We start from the raw sequence: 14,499 nt of genomic DNA on the forward strand, positions 1-14,499 counted from the left end.
TGTCAATAATATCCAGGAAAAATAGGAACCAAATCTTTATGTTTGAGCGTTAGCTTAGTGTTACGACTAAATGACCCTTCACTTTGTAAATCCATGTGATCCTTTCTTCATTAAATATAAAGGTCAAAGGTAAATTAGGAGCAAAGCGGGAAAGTCCGACCACTTCCTTGTACTGTTGTTACAGAGTTACACTTGATGAATTATTAACACATATTTTAGCACCAGGAAAATATTTAAGCCTTTCTAATCATCATGCCCTTTACACAGCTTGAACACATACACCTATACCGTCTATGGTGTGCACATATAGTCATTTGCAGCTGTCTATCAGAGAGAATGACCGAATGTCCCATATTGGCTGGGAGTGGGGGAATCTACATTTGGCTTGCTGTTTAAATGCTCCCATAGAGTCATGATGATCAATAATATGTCCATGCGTCATCAGAACTGAACTGGTGCAGTCAAACCAGGGCTACTTTCAACCAGAGCTGCTGTCAAGGTCAGACCACCATGTACTGATTGACTGACTCACTGGGTCTTCTTTCCCCTGGGACTGTCTCTACTACTGTATATTGTACTCATAAGGGAGGTTGGGGCAGGTTGTCTGTCTCTCACCTGATCCATACCATTCCATGTTCAATTCATGTAGAAAGGGTCCGGGGAGACAATTCAGACTGAAATTATTTGACTACTGACCAGAGTTGGGATCAATTCCATTTAAATTCTTGTCATTTCAGAAAGTAAACTAAATTACAGTTGCAAATGTTTAAAATCCTTACTGGAAGGTGTTGAAGAGAATTGGAATTTCAGTGTACTTCCTAACCCCTGCTCCTGACAGGACAAACTCTTTTTCAGGTTGGACATACTCTTTTTCAATCAATTTGATCTGAAACATGGCATTCTACTTTATTTACATCCGGTTGTGGGGATAGACAGTAGCAATATGCGGTCACTCACAGGAGTTGATAGGAGTGGAATTTATCCAGTCAGTTGATATGGAATGAGTGAACATTCTGCCCAAGTGACATTTGGTTGCCATGGATGTAGTAATCCCTGTTTAACTCTCAATCCTCCATGAAAAATTAAGGATTAGAAGAATAACACATAATGAGATAGCAGATTTCCCGATGCAGTGAAACTCACCCATTTAATCCTGGATTTTGGCATGTATAGCCTACCCTTTCAATCATGCTACTTCTGATGAACTAAACAAGTAAATTATTTTGATGTATTACAATAAAATCCTATTGTATCCAATTGTATCTATACCATGAGTCGATGGGATGTTTCAGCCCCCTTAAGTGTGTTTGTGTATGTGTGTGTGTGTGTGTGTGTGTGTGTGTGTGTGTGTGTGTGTGTGTGTGTGTGTGTGTGTGTGTGTGTGTGTATGTGTATGTGTGCGTGTGTGTGTATGAGTGGGGGCGCGCACATGTGTGTGAATGTGTGCATGCACGTGCATTCATTCATAGACTATATGATAGCACCATGTGCATTTCAAGTTCAATTGAATTCTAATTGACAGTAGAACACTACTATAGCATTCAATAGCAACCCTCACACCCCTTATGTAGGTACTGTATGTTCTGTGACAGTTATGTTCGAGGAATTTACATATTTTCACAAAATTCCGATCAGCTCTGTATGGATTTTCCACGTAAAAAGCTGAAGTAGCTGACCGATTTAGAATAATCAGTGGTATTGTTTTCAAGCTGTTTAAAACGCCAAAGGGTCAGTCTATAGGCACAGTGTGTACAGAATTAAGCTCACTCACAGTAGGGCCAGCTCAGCGGTGGTCGTCTGTGTATGGTTTACTCTAATGAATGGCATTGTATGCATCCCAAATGGCACCCTATGCCCTATATAGGGCACTACTTTTGAACAGGACCCATAGATGTTGCCAGGGGTGCAACTTTGGATTTACCAAACCATATATATACATATTATTTTATCCAGTTGGATTATCACTCCAAACAGCCTACCAGATTGCTCGGAGGTGTCTGCATGGTCCTAAAGCACACCAGGCCTCGTTTTGCATCACATTCCAATGATAAAACTGGGAGGGGGAAAAAAATGCTATTTCAGAATGTGGGGAGGACTGTCCTCAGTGAAAGTTGGGTGTTACGCATAATAAAGTGTTCGCAAAAGGTATTCTGTTATAACCTACATATAACCTACACTGCATGACATCATATTTCTATGTCTTATAGCTTAGCGTTAGAGGCTATGTTTTATAGTGTTGGGTTAGAAATAGGCCATAGATGTCAGGGTTAGAGGCTGTGTGTTATAGTTTAGAGTTGACCCCATCTCCCAGCATTTGCCTCCTCTCCTCATCTCGTCTTCCTCAATCTCGTTTGTTTCTCAAGACCTTCTCATCTGCATGGCATATGTGACTTCTGCCTCCAGTCACTAAATCCTTCTTTTAGATGATGTGCGAAGGATTCGACTATGTAGAGCAGAAGCAAAATTATAGTGCAGATGTGTCAACCAGTGAACAATCTAGATAGGAATACGTCCTAAATGGAACCCCATTCCATATTTTAGTGCATTAGGGGCTCTGGTCAAAATGATGCCTTATACAGGAAATAGGGTGCCTTTTGGGACCCAAAGAGGAATACAATTCTTTCAGTATAAACAGAATATTGTAATATTGTACACAAACTGATAGCCTAATAATCGACAGAGTGTTGTGGTTCAGATATAGGTATAAAATACATCAGAGGAAAATGTGCCATGAGAAATTATATAATGCAACAGAACTACTGAATATTTTTCACTACAAAGATCCTCCATTCAGCAGAAAATGACAGGAAATAACGGGGATAATTCAATATTGCTATTATTTTGTCGGTCTATTTTATCCCAAATGGTGTCCCTACCAATTGACAGTAATATTTTTCCACCTTTCAATGTAAAGTTTTAAGCCAGGTGCGTCTGTGGAAAGCCCCGCCCACTTGGCCATTGCACTAAAATATGATTGGCAGGGGAACTACAGCTGCTGCGCTCGAGTCATGGTGGAGGTTGCGGTTCTGGGGAAAGGCTCTTAAAGAGTTGTACTACTTTTCAGCATGTCGGTCGAACTCGATTTAGAAAGACCGGATTTAATGGGTATACGATGCGGACCACTTCAGACGTAGCCTAATAGTCACGAAAACGGAGGAAAAGTTGGATCTTGAACGCTGTGGTAAAATGTAACCCTTTTTCTTAGCGCACCAGTCAACAGCCCTGGGCAACAAATATGGCTACTTGGGTCTACTCTTCTTTCTATTTGGGATGAAAGGCGACACAATTTGGCTATGCACTACAATCGCGGGACTACGACTCAACTCTTCCAAGAAGTGACCTATCCAGAAATGGTTACGGCTGAACTGTATAGAGATCTTAAAGTGGTCAGCTGATAAAACGTAGGCAACGCGGTAGTCGTGCAAATAGCAGCGAGTTGAGAGAGATGGAGTCTAAGCACAAAGAGTTGTTAGATAAATGCTACCAGAACTTACTGGAGTCAATAACACATGCAGATCGGGTCGTGGAGGTGTTGTCTCAAACTGGCACCCTCACCCAATCGGAACGTTATGAACTGGGTCACAACTGCTCGTCCAACTCGGAGAAAGTGGTCCTTCTCCTGAAAATCTTGATAAGCAAAGAGAGAGACCATTTCAAAGACCTTTGCGCTGCCCTAGAAAAGACGCACCCTCACCTGAATTCTGCACTTTTAATGAACGGCGTTGGAGAAGTAGATCATTCATCTGGTGAGAAATTACAATCCTCAAATCAAATGTCAAAGAATGTCATTATATTCGCATATTGTGAATAGCCTAAATATTGGTCAGAAATCTGTCAAATTCAGTCGTTGAGATGATCAAGACGATCACAAGTTGATGTAAACAACTTGACGTCACTCTGCCCCATGTGTGGTCTCAGTCCCACGTTCATTATGGACATCTGCCACATCTGGTGGTCCACTTTAAGATTTGATCTAGTGTCTGTCTCTCTTTCTCTCTGTGTGTGTGTGTGTGTGTTCTCCATTCCAACCTAATCCACTTCTCCAGCTTTGAAGATATTAACAATATGGCAACATAAAGGATAGCAGGACAAAGAGTGTGGAGGGATTTGGGATTTCTTTGGGTTAAATTCTACTTTTATATATATATATATAGAGATAGAGAGAGAGAGTGATTTTACACTCACACATAGGTTTAACACCTTACCCCCCATTGCTATTAGTGAAAGTATTTAATGGAATTAAATTACTAAAATAATCAATGGTGTGGTAGTGAGTGGCCATGCCCTTATTGGAACACAATCAATAACTGTATCGATATTAAATGTCAAAGCCAACTGAGAGTTTGCACCTACATTACTGTGACTGTGTTATAAGGTGATCGTAATGTGTGATAAACTTTGGACTGCTTTTCATGTTAAAACTGGGTAGAAAAGGTAGATAGTTTCTCAGAATCAGACAGAGAAGGTAAACTGGATTAACAGCTTTCATAGTAGCATTTTGAGCATACAGTATTCAATAAGAAACCTATAGTCAGAGTCTGAAACCTCAGTCTAATACTGGTAGGTGTAGATGATACCCCAAAATATAGTTATTCCACCCCTTTCTTTAACCTGGGTACCAGTCAGTTTTTGCTCTCTTGTTAAATCCTTAAGGCATTGTCATGTTTGGCTTGTCAATGAGTATGGTTACATGCACACAATAATGCAATTATTGTGGGTAGTCAGATAGTATAATAATTTGATTCAAACATTTACATGCTTTGCAAGAACAATTTCCCTAATAATCCTGTTTTCATGGATACATGAGGGCACTGATGAACGCAAAAACTTTCCAATCAAAACATTCTACCACAGCGACCATGTTATTTTTCCTAAGCATATTTAATTCTGAGTTTGGACATACTGTATAAGGTTTGTATGTGAATACTACTACTTCAGTTGTTACGAGTTCACTTCACTCTTGGTAAAGAGGGAGGCTCACTTCACTCTCTTTAAAGAGGGATGCTCTCTTCACTCTCGGTAAAGAGGGAGGCTCACTTCACTCTCGGTAAAGAGGGAGGCTCACTTCACTCTCGATAAAGAGGGAGGCTCACTTCACTCTCGATAAAGAGGGAGGCTCACTTCACTCTCGATAAAGAGGGAGGCTCACTTCACTCTCGATAAAGAGGGAGGCTCACTTCACTCTTGGTAAAGAGGGAGGCTCGCGGCTGGTGCTAGCACATGTGCAGATCAAATACAACACTGGAACGCCGTTTAAGGTGTTTACGTGTCCTACTAATTCTAAAGATTGCTCAGAAAAGCTGGTGTTTTAATTAGAGGTCAACCGATTATGATTTTTCAATACCGATACCGATTATTGGAGGACCAAAAAAGCCAATACCGATTAATCGGACGATATACAACCATGACAATTACAACAATACTGAATGAACAATGAACACTTATTTTAACTTAATATAATACATAAAATCTATTTAGTCTCAAATAAATAATGAAACATGCTTAATTTGGTTTAAATAATGGAAAAACACGGTGTTGGAGAACAAAGTAAAAGTGCAATATGTGCCATGTAAAAAAGCTAACGTTTAAGTTCCTTGCTCAGAACATGAGAACATATGAAAGCTGGTGGTTCAATATTCCCAGTTCTTCAATATTCCCAGTTATGAAGTTTTAGGTTGTAGTTATTATAGGAATTATGATGCATCGACTATTTCTCTCTATACCATTTGTATTTCATATACCTTTGACTATTGGATGTTCTAATAGGCACTAGTATTGCCAGCCTAATCTCAGGAGTTGATAGGCTTGAAGTCATGAATTGCTAAGAGCTGTTGGCAAACGCAGTAAAGTCTGAATGAATGCTTACGAGCCTGCTGCCACCCATCCCCGCTCAGTCAGACTGCTCTATCAAATATCAAATCATAGACTTAATTATAATATAATAAACACAGAAATACGAGCCTTTTGCCATTAATATGGTGAAATCCGGAAACTATAATTTCGAAAACCAAACGTTTTTTCTTTCAGTGAAATACGGAACCATTAAGTATTTTATTGAATATGTGGGATAAGTCTAAATATTTCTGTTACATTGCACAACCTTCAATGTTATGTCATAATTACGTAAAATTCTGTCAAATTAGTTCTCAACGAGCCAGGCGGCCCAAACCGTTACATATACTCTGACTCTGCGTGCAATGAACGCAAGAGAAGTGACACAATTTCCCTAGTTAATATTGCCTGCTAACATGATTTTATTTTAACTAAATATGCAGGTTTAGAAAAATGCACTTCTGTGTATTGATTTTAAGAAAGGCATTGATGTTTATGGTTAGGTACATTCGTGCAATGATTGTGCTTTTTTCGCGAAAGCGCTTTTGTTAAATCATCCCCCGTTTGGCGAAGTAGGCTGTGATTCGATGATAAATTAACAGGCACCGCATTGATTATATGCAACGCAGGACAAGCTAGTTAACCTAGTAATATTATCAACCATGTGTTGTTAACTAGTGATTATGTGAAGATTGATTGTTTTTTATAAGATAAGTTGCGAGCTAGCATTAAACTTATCTTGGCACCTTGCTGCACTCGTGTAACAGGTGTGCAGCCTGACACGCAGTTTCCTCATGGAATGCAATGTAATCGGCCATAATCGGCACCCAAAAATGCCAACTACCGATTGTTATGGAAACTTGAAATCGGCCCTAATTAATCGGCCATGCCGATTAATCGGTCGACCTTTATCGTTGTATGCTTACTTCGATTTTTATCTTATGCGGATTTAAGATATCAAAGTAAGGATTTTACATGGCCTCCTGAGAGGCGAAGCAGGCACTGCATTGCAATGCTAGAGGCGTCACTACAGACTCTGGTTTGTTCCCAGGCTGTGTCACAACCGGGAGTCCCATAGGGCGGTGCACAAATGGCCCTTCACTGTCTGGGTTAGAGGAGGGTTTGGCCGGGGGGGGGCGTCATTGTAAATAAGAATTTGTTCTTAACTAACTTGCCTAGTTAAATAAAGTTTAAATAACAAAAATATAATCTGCCTACTGCCATAATGAGTTTAATATCAAATTATTACTATGCATGTAAACATACTCAATGATAGCAATGGGGTTGACAAGAAGACAAACAGATCTGGGACCAGGTTACTGCTCCTTATCCACATATTTAATGTGTGCTGTTCAACAGTATCGCTTCCTCCACTGTCTCTGTCCCATACCAAACTCCGAACTAGTGATCCTCTGCTCGCAAACACACGTGACCACCATCCTGGACAACGTACCAATTGATTGAGCTATACAAAATTATCCAATTGGATAGCTCCATTGGTGATTTCAAACTAGCTGCGGAGTGAGTTTACTGCACATTCCTAACAGTGTTATACCTGCACTATTACTGCACATTCCTAACACTGTTATACCTGCACTATTACTGCACATTCCTAACACTGTTATACCTGCACTATTACTGCACATTCCTAACACTTTCCATTCCTGATCACTAGGTCTATATATTTACTCGAAAAGGACCACCTAATCTATAACTATAATCTGCCAATGTTCTTATTGCTTTTGACAGAGTCCAGTGTTTAGTAGCTGTAAGGTTAAGAGGAGAAGATGTTTTTTTAGCAGCATATCACCTCAAAGCCTCCTGTGCAGCTGCTCACTTTGTCTATTCTATGACTTCTTTACCCCTAACCCACATTCAGAATATTTTGGGGGGTAATTTTCGCCCTTTGTGTTCCTGAAAGCATCTGCCCCGTGCCATCGTTTCCTTTCAACCTCATATGAAATTAGGCTCCCCCCCCCCCCACTGCAAAATCCTGAAGCTGGGGATATTATGTTTGGCATATTTTAGCAGCTATGGTTAATATGCTAATGTTTGCGTCAATGTAGTTCAATCTGCTTCAGCTCAATATTATGATAATTGGGCATAATTTCAAAATGTGTCAATATAACCTGCCTCTCAAGTAGTTTATTAAAGACGTATGTATAGGCTGCGTTTTACACAGGCATCACAATTATTGGCAAAAGAGCTGATGTGATTGGTCAAAAGACCAATTCGTGGAAAAGTATCAGAATTGGGTTGCCTGTGTAAACATAGCCATATTCATAGCGTTTAACCGCTGCATTTGATGACACATTTTCTCAGAACAAGAATAGACTGATGAGTTTCAGAAGAAAGTTCCATGTTTCTGGCAATTTTGAGCCTGTAATCGAACCCACAAGTGCTAATGTTCCAGATACTCAACTAGTCTAAAGAAGGCCAGTTTTATTGCTTCTTTAATCAACACAACAGTTTTCCGCTGTGCTAACATAATTGCAAAAGGGTTTTCTAATGATTAATTAGCGTTTTAAAATGATTAACTTGGATTAGCTAACACAACGTGGCATTGGAACACAGGAGTGATGGTTGCTGATAATGGTCCGTTTCCAGCTACAATAGTCATTTATAACATTAATGATGTCTACACTGTATTTCTGATCAATTTGATGTTATTTTAATGGACAAAAAGGCATTATTATTTTAAAAACCCAAAACAAGGACATTCTAAGTGACCCCAGACTTTTGAATGGTAGTGTACTATTGCAAAAACGTATAATTTCTAATCAAATCAAAGTTTATTTGTCATGTACGCCGAATAAAACAGGTGTAGACCTTACAGTGAAATGCTTACTTACAGGCTCTAACCAATAGTGCATAAAAGATATTAGGTGAACAATAGGTAGGAAAATAAATAAAACAACAGTAAAAAGACAGGCTATATACAGTAGCGAGGCTATAAAAGTAGTGAGGCTACATACCGACACTGGTTAGTCAGGCTGACTGAGGTAGTATGTACATGTAGATATGGTTAAAGTGACTATGCATATATGATAAACAGAGAGTAGCAGTAGCGTAAAAGAGGGGGTTGGCGGGTGGTGGGTGGGACACAATGAAGATAGCCCCGTTAGCCAATGTGCGGGAGCACTGGTTGGTCGGCCCATTTGAGGTAGTATGTACATGAATGTATAGTTAGAGTGACTGCATATATGATTTGGTTATGTTTATGAAGGTTTTAGGTAGGCCTACCATTAGAATACCAAACCCCCCCCCCCAAACATTTTCAGTAGTTTGTTACTGTAGGCCAGGGATCCACAATTACATTCAGCCGTGGGCTGATTTCTCCTTGAGCGGATGGTCGGGGGGCCATAACATAGTTATATAGAGCCTTCAGAAAGTATTCACATCCATTGACTTTTTCTACATTTTGTTATGTTCCTGCCTGAAATGGATTCAATTGAGATTTTGTTCCCCTGGCCTGCACACAATATCCCATAATGTTACAAATTAATACAAATTAAAAACCTGAAATGTCTTGAGTCAATAAGTATCCAACCCCTTTATGACAAGCCTAAATAAGTTCAGGAGTAAAACTTTTCTTAACAGGTCACATAATAAGTTGTATGGACTCACTCTGTATGCAGTAATGGTGCTTAACATGATTTTTGAATGACTAACTAATCTCTGTACCCCACACACAATTACCTGAAAGGTCCCTTAGTCGAGCAGTGAATTTCAAACTCAGAATCAACCACAAAGACTAGGGAAAGAAACCAATGTAGAGGATAATGGTGACTTTAAAACAGTTGCTGAGTTTAATTGCTGTGATAGCAGAAAACAACAGTAAGAAGGAAGCGTGTACAGCCTGTTCAGAATAAAAATATTCCAAAACATGCATCCATTTTGCAACAAGGCACTAAAGTAATAGTGTAAAAAATGTGGCAGAGCGATTTTTCCTGAATAGAAAGTGTTTAATATAACACATTACTGAATACCACTCTTCATATTTTTAAGTATAGTGGTGGCTGCATCATGTTATGGTTATGCTTGTAATCATTAAGGACTGGGGAGTTTTTCAGGAATAAAAATATATGTAATAAACTAAGCACAGGCAAAATCCTAGAGGAAAACCTGGTTCAGTCTGCTTTCCACTAGACACATGGAGATTAAATCAACTTTCAGCAGGACAATAACCTAAAACACAAGCCAAATCTACACTGGTGTTGCTTACCAAGAAGACCGTGAAGGTTCCTGAGTTAATTTTGACTTAAATCTACCTCTAGGACGATACCTGGAAAAATGGTTGTCTAGCAATGATCAACTACCAATTTGACAGAGCTTGAAGAAGTTTGAAAATAATAATCGGCAAATGTTCCCCAGAGAGTCACACAGCTATAATCGCTGCCAAAGGTGCTTCTACAAAGTATTGACTCAGGTGTGAATACTAACGTGAATGAGATATTTCTATATTTATTTTTCAATACATTTGCAAAAATTTCTAAAACATGTTTTCACTTTGTCATTATGGGGTATAGTGTGTAGATGGGTGAGAACAAATATATATTTAATCTGTTTTGAATTCAGGTTGTAACACAACAAAATGTGTAATAAGTCAAGGGGTATGAATACTTTCTGAATGCACTGTAAATAATTTGTACACTGCAAATTGACAGCAAGAACCCAAAACAGATATAGTATTTGAGAAAAACAAAATTATTTCAACCCTTGATTACATTGGGATACGATCACAATATGCCTCTCTATTTATGTGTGTAAATACTTGGGAACAGATTTCCAAAATCCAAATCACTGAGCTAATTTCCTGGTGATTTTACAGTCTTTTATGTCCAAGAACAACAATTCTAAAAGAAATATATGTTTTGCTCAGAAAACTCGAAATTTGGCCCGCGGCGCCGCCTATTTGGGAACTCTGCTGCAGGCTATATGTAAAAATGAAAAACCACAAAACAAATAAATTATATTTCAAAAGAACATCATATTTTATGTTCTGTTACTAGTCTGTGTTTAGTAGCCCTGGGCTATGCTACCATAAGTGCTCACATGTAGAACTCATGGAATGTAGCTGCTGTAATATTTGACAAAAAAGTGATATTTTGAAATGGAAACCATGCCTTAATTTTAAGTTGTTTGGCAAATGTATTATCAGTACAGGACAGCAGGCAGGGTCAGGTCAGGCAGAGGTCGGTAATCCAGAGGTAGGGCAAAGGTACAGGACAGCAGGCAGGCTCAGGGTCAGGTCAGGCAGAGGTCGGTAATCCAGAGGTGGGGCAAAGGTATAGGACGGCAGGCTCAGGGTCAGGGACAGGCAGAGTGGTCAGGCAGGCCGGCTCAGAGTCAGGACAGGCAAGGGTCAAAACCAGGTAGGCGAGAAAAAAAGAGAGACTGGGGAAAAGCAGGAGCTGAGACAAAACGCTGGTTGACTTGACAAACAAGACGAACTGGCAACAGACAAATAGAGAACACAGGTATAAATACACAGGGGATAAAGGGGAAGATGGGCAACACCTGGAGGGGTGTGGAGACAATCACAAAGACCAGTGAAACAGATCAGGGTGTGACATGTATGTGTTTTAGAAACCTTAGAACCTGCTCTTTTCGATAGGTTATTAAGTTTTTTTTGTAAGCTCCATTCCCTTCTTTTTCAATTACCCATGGTGTGCAGTGTCTTCACAAGTCAATTGATAATATTGTCAAATGAATGTAGTTTTTAGGCTACATCTATTATTGTATGCCTATGTGTGAAATTAGTTTTGATATAGTTTAGGTGTAGTTTTGAAGGGCCAGTGTCCGATCGGCCATTGTCAGATGGCAGCCAATGCTTATAACAGAAATTCTGTGCTATCGAACTTCAGTGTGTTGAAAATACTTATTTAGGAAAAGTCAAGGATGGGGGGACATGACTTTGAAAATGGCAGAGTAATTCATGTTAAATTCATATGACCTCAAAATTATACTCTCAGAGTTTTTGGTTAGTTATTTATGATTAATCTCTCCTCGTTCATCTTTCAAATACCCGCGTGGGGTTGTATGCTGCTGAAAACCAATGAGTAGATGGGGAGGCGGGACTTGCAGCGTGTCGAGCGTCTCTAATAGAACCATGTTTTTTTTTATCACCAAAGCCCCATATACTACCCACCATTGCGACCTGTACGCTCTCGTTGGCTGGCCCTCGCTTCATACTCGTCGCCAAACCCACTGGCTCCATGTCATCTACAAGACCCTGCTAGGTAAAGTCCCCCCTTATCTCAGCTCGCTGGTCACCATAGCATCTCCCACCTGTAGCACATGCTCCAGCAGGTATATCTCTCTAGTCACCCCCAAAACCAATTCTTTCTTTGGCCGCCTCTCCTTCCAGTTCTCTGCTGCCAATGACTGGAACGAACTACAAAAATCTCTGAAACTGGAAACACTTATCTCCCTCACTAGCTTTAAGCACCAACTGTCAGAGCAGCTCACAGATTACTGCACCTGTACATAGCCCACCTATAATTTAGCCCAAACAACTACCTCTTTCCCAACTGTATTTAATTTTTATTTATTTATTTATTTTGCTCCTTTGCACCCCATTATTTTTATTTCTACTTTGCACATTCTTCCATTGCAAAACTACCATTCCAGTGTTTTACTTGCTATATTGTATTTACTTTGCCACCATGGCCTTTTTTGCCTTTACCTCCCTTCTCACCTCATTTGCTCACATTGTATATAGACTTGTTTATACTGTATTATTGACTGTATGTTTGTTTTACTCCATGTGTAACTCTGTGTCGTTGTATCTGTCGAACTGCTTTGCTTTATCTTGGCCAGGTCGCAATTGTAAATGAGAACTTGTTCTCAACTTGCCTACCTGGTTAAATAAAGGTAAAAATGTTCTGTTTTAGCGCCTGGCTACACAGACACTTGTTAATGTGCACAAGCGCTGTGGGTGAAATGATTGAATAACATGTACAGTGCACATTTTGTTACATTACAGCCTTATTCTAAAAATGATTACATGTATTCCCCCCCCTCATCAATTTACACACCATACCCCATAATGACAAAGCAAAAACAGGTTTTTAGACATTTTTGCAAATGTATCTAATTTAAAAAAAAATCACATTTACATAAGTATTCGGACAGTTTGCTCAATACTTTATTGTAGTACCTTTGGCAGCGATTACAGCTTTGAGTCTTGGTTATGATGCTACAAGCTTGGCACACCTGTATTTGGGGAGTTTCTCCCATTCTTCTCTGCAGATCCTCTCAAGCTCTGTCAGGTTGAATGGGAAGCGTGGCTGCACGGCTATTTTCAGGTCTCACCAGAGATGTTTGATCAGGTTCAAGTCGGAGCTTTGGCTGGGCCACTCCAGGACATTCAAAGACTTGTCCCAAAGCTTCTCCTGGGTTATCTTGGCTGTGTGCTTAGGTTCGTTGTTCTGTTGGAAGGTGAACCTTTTCCCCAGTCTGAGGTCCTGAGTGCGCTGGAGTTGCTTCGTTCATCTTTCCCTTCATCCTGACTAGTCTTCCAGTCCTTGACGCTGAAAAACACCCCCACAGCATGATGCTGCCACCACCATGCTTCATTGTAGGGATGGGGCCACGTTTCCTCCAGAGGTGACACTTGGTATTCAGGCCAAAGAGTTCAATCTTGGTTTCATCAGACCAGAGAATCTTGTTTCTCATGCTCTGTTAGTCCAAGCGGGCTGTCGTGCCTTTTACTGAGGAGTGGATTCTGTTTGGCCACCCTACCATAAAGGCCTGATTGGTGGAGTGCCGCAGAGATAGTTTTCCTTCTGGAATGTTCTCCCATCTCTACAGAGTAACTCTGGAGCTCTGTCAGGGTGACCATCAGGTTCTTGGTCACCTCACTGACCAAGGCCATTCTCCTCCGATTGCTCATTTTAGCTTGGCGGCCAGCCCAAGGAAGCGGTGGTTCTAAGACGAGGCCACTGTGTTTTTGGGGACCTTCTATGCTGCAGAAATGTTTTGGTACCCTTGTAAACGTAACAAAATGTGGAAAAAGGGAAGGGGTCTGAATACTTTCTGAATGCACTGTATGTGTACATTTATTTTGCAACACTTGGCACACGCAACTTGTGTGGTGAGTTGAATCGAACTCAAGCTCTTCAAACATTATGTAGTTGCGGCTAGTGTTAATTAATTCATTGGCACTTGTCTTTTGTTGAGCATCTGCAAAGGCTCTTTGCATTTCAAATAATAATTTACATTGCATGTTTCTCCTCCACACAGCCATAGTTTCCAGTGATTCCTCCTGGTAAGATATCAATCTTATAATATCAATTATGAATGAACTTACTCAAATTTAGTGCAGTACACTGAATTGTAACAGTATGCCTATGGCTTTTTAAAATGACATTGTCTTCTCCTGAGTGGCGCAGCGGTCTAAGGCACTGCATCTTAGTACTCGAGGTGTCTCTACAGACCCGGGTTTGATCCCAGGCTGAGTCGCAGCCGGCCGCGACCGAGAGACCCACGAGACGGCGCACAATTGGCCCAGCGTCGTCCGAGTTAGAAAAAAAAATACAATGACATTGTATTATAATAGTAGGCCTATGGCTGTTAAAATGACATGGTCTCTGAATTGTAATAGGGCCAATGACTGTTAAAATGGCTACTATAAAGTATCTCATCCTCTGCTATGCCGCTGTC

The 14,499-nt window shown here is 40.2% G+C and overlaps 1 protein-coding gene across 2 annotated transcripts in view; it reads left to right on the plus strand.

The window, feature by feature from the left end:
• Positions 1 to 2,989: 2,989 nt before the first annotated feature.
• Positions 2,990 to 14,499, plus strand: part of LOC109898923 (disks large homolog 5) — a 134,310-nt gene continuing 122,800 nt past the window's right edge. For both annotated transcript variants that reach the window (XM_031835373.1, XM_031835374.1), the window contains exon 1: positions 2,990 to 3,746. In XM_031835373.1, the coding sequence (XP_031691233.1) occupies positions 3,446 to 3,746 (301 nt within the window). In that variant the 5' untranslated portion in view covers positions 2,990 to 3,445. The remainder of the gene's footprint in view (positions 3,747 to 14,499) is intronic.

Source organism: Oncorhynchus kisutch, linkage group LG11 (genome assembly GCF_002021735.2).
Source record: "Oncorhynchus kisutch isolate 150728-3 linkage group LG11, Okis_V2, whole genome shotgun sequence".
Lineage (NCBI taxonomy): Eukaryota > Metazoa > Chordata > Actinopteri > Salmoniformes > Salmonidae > Oncorhynchus > Oncorhynchus kisutch.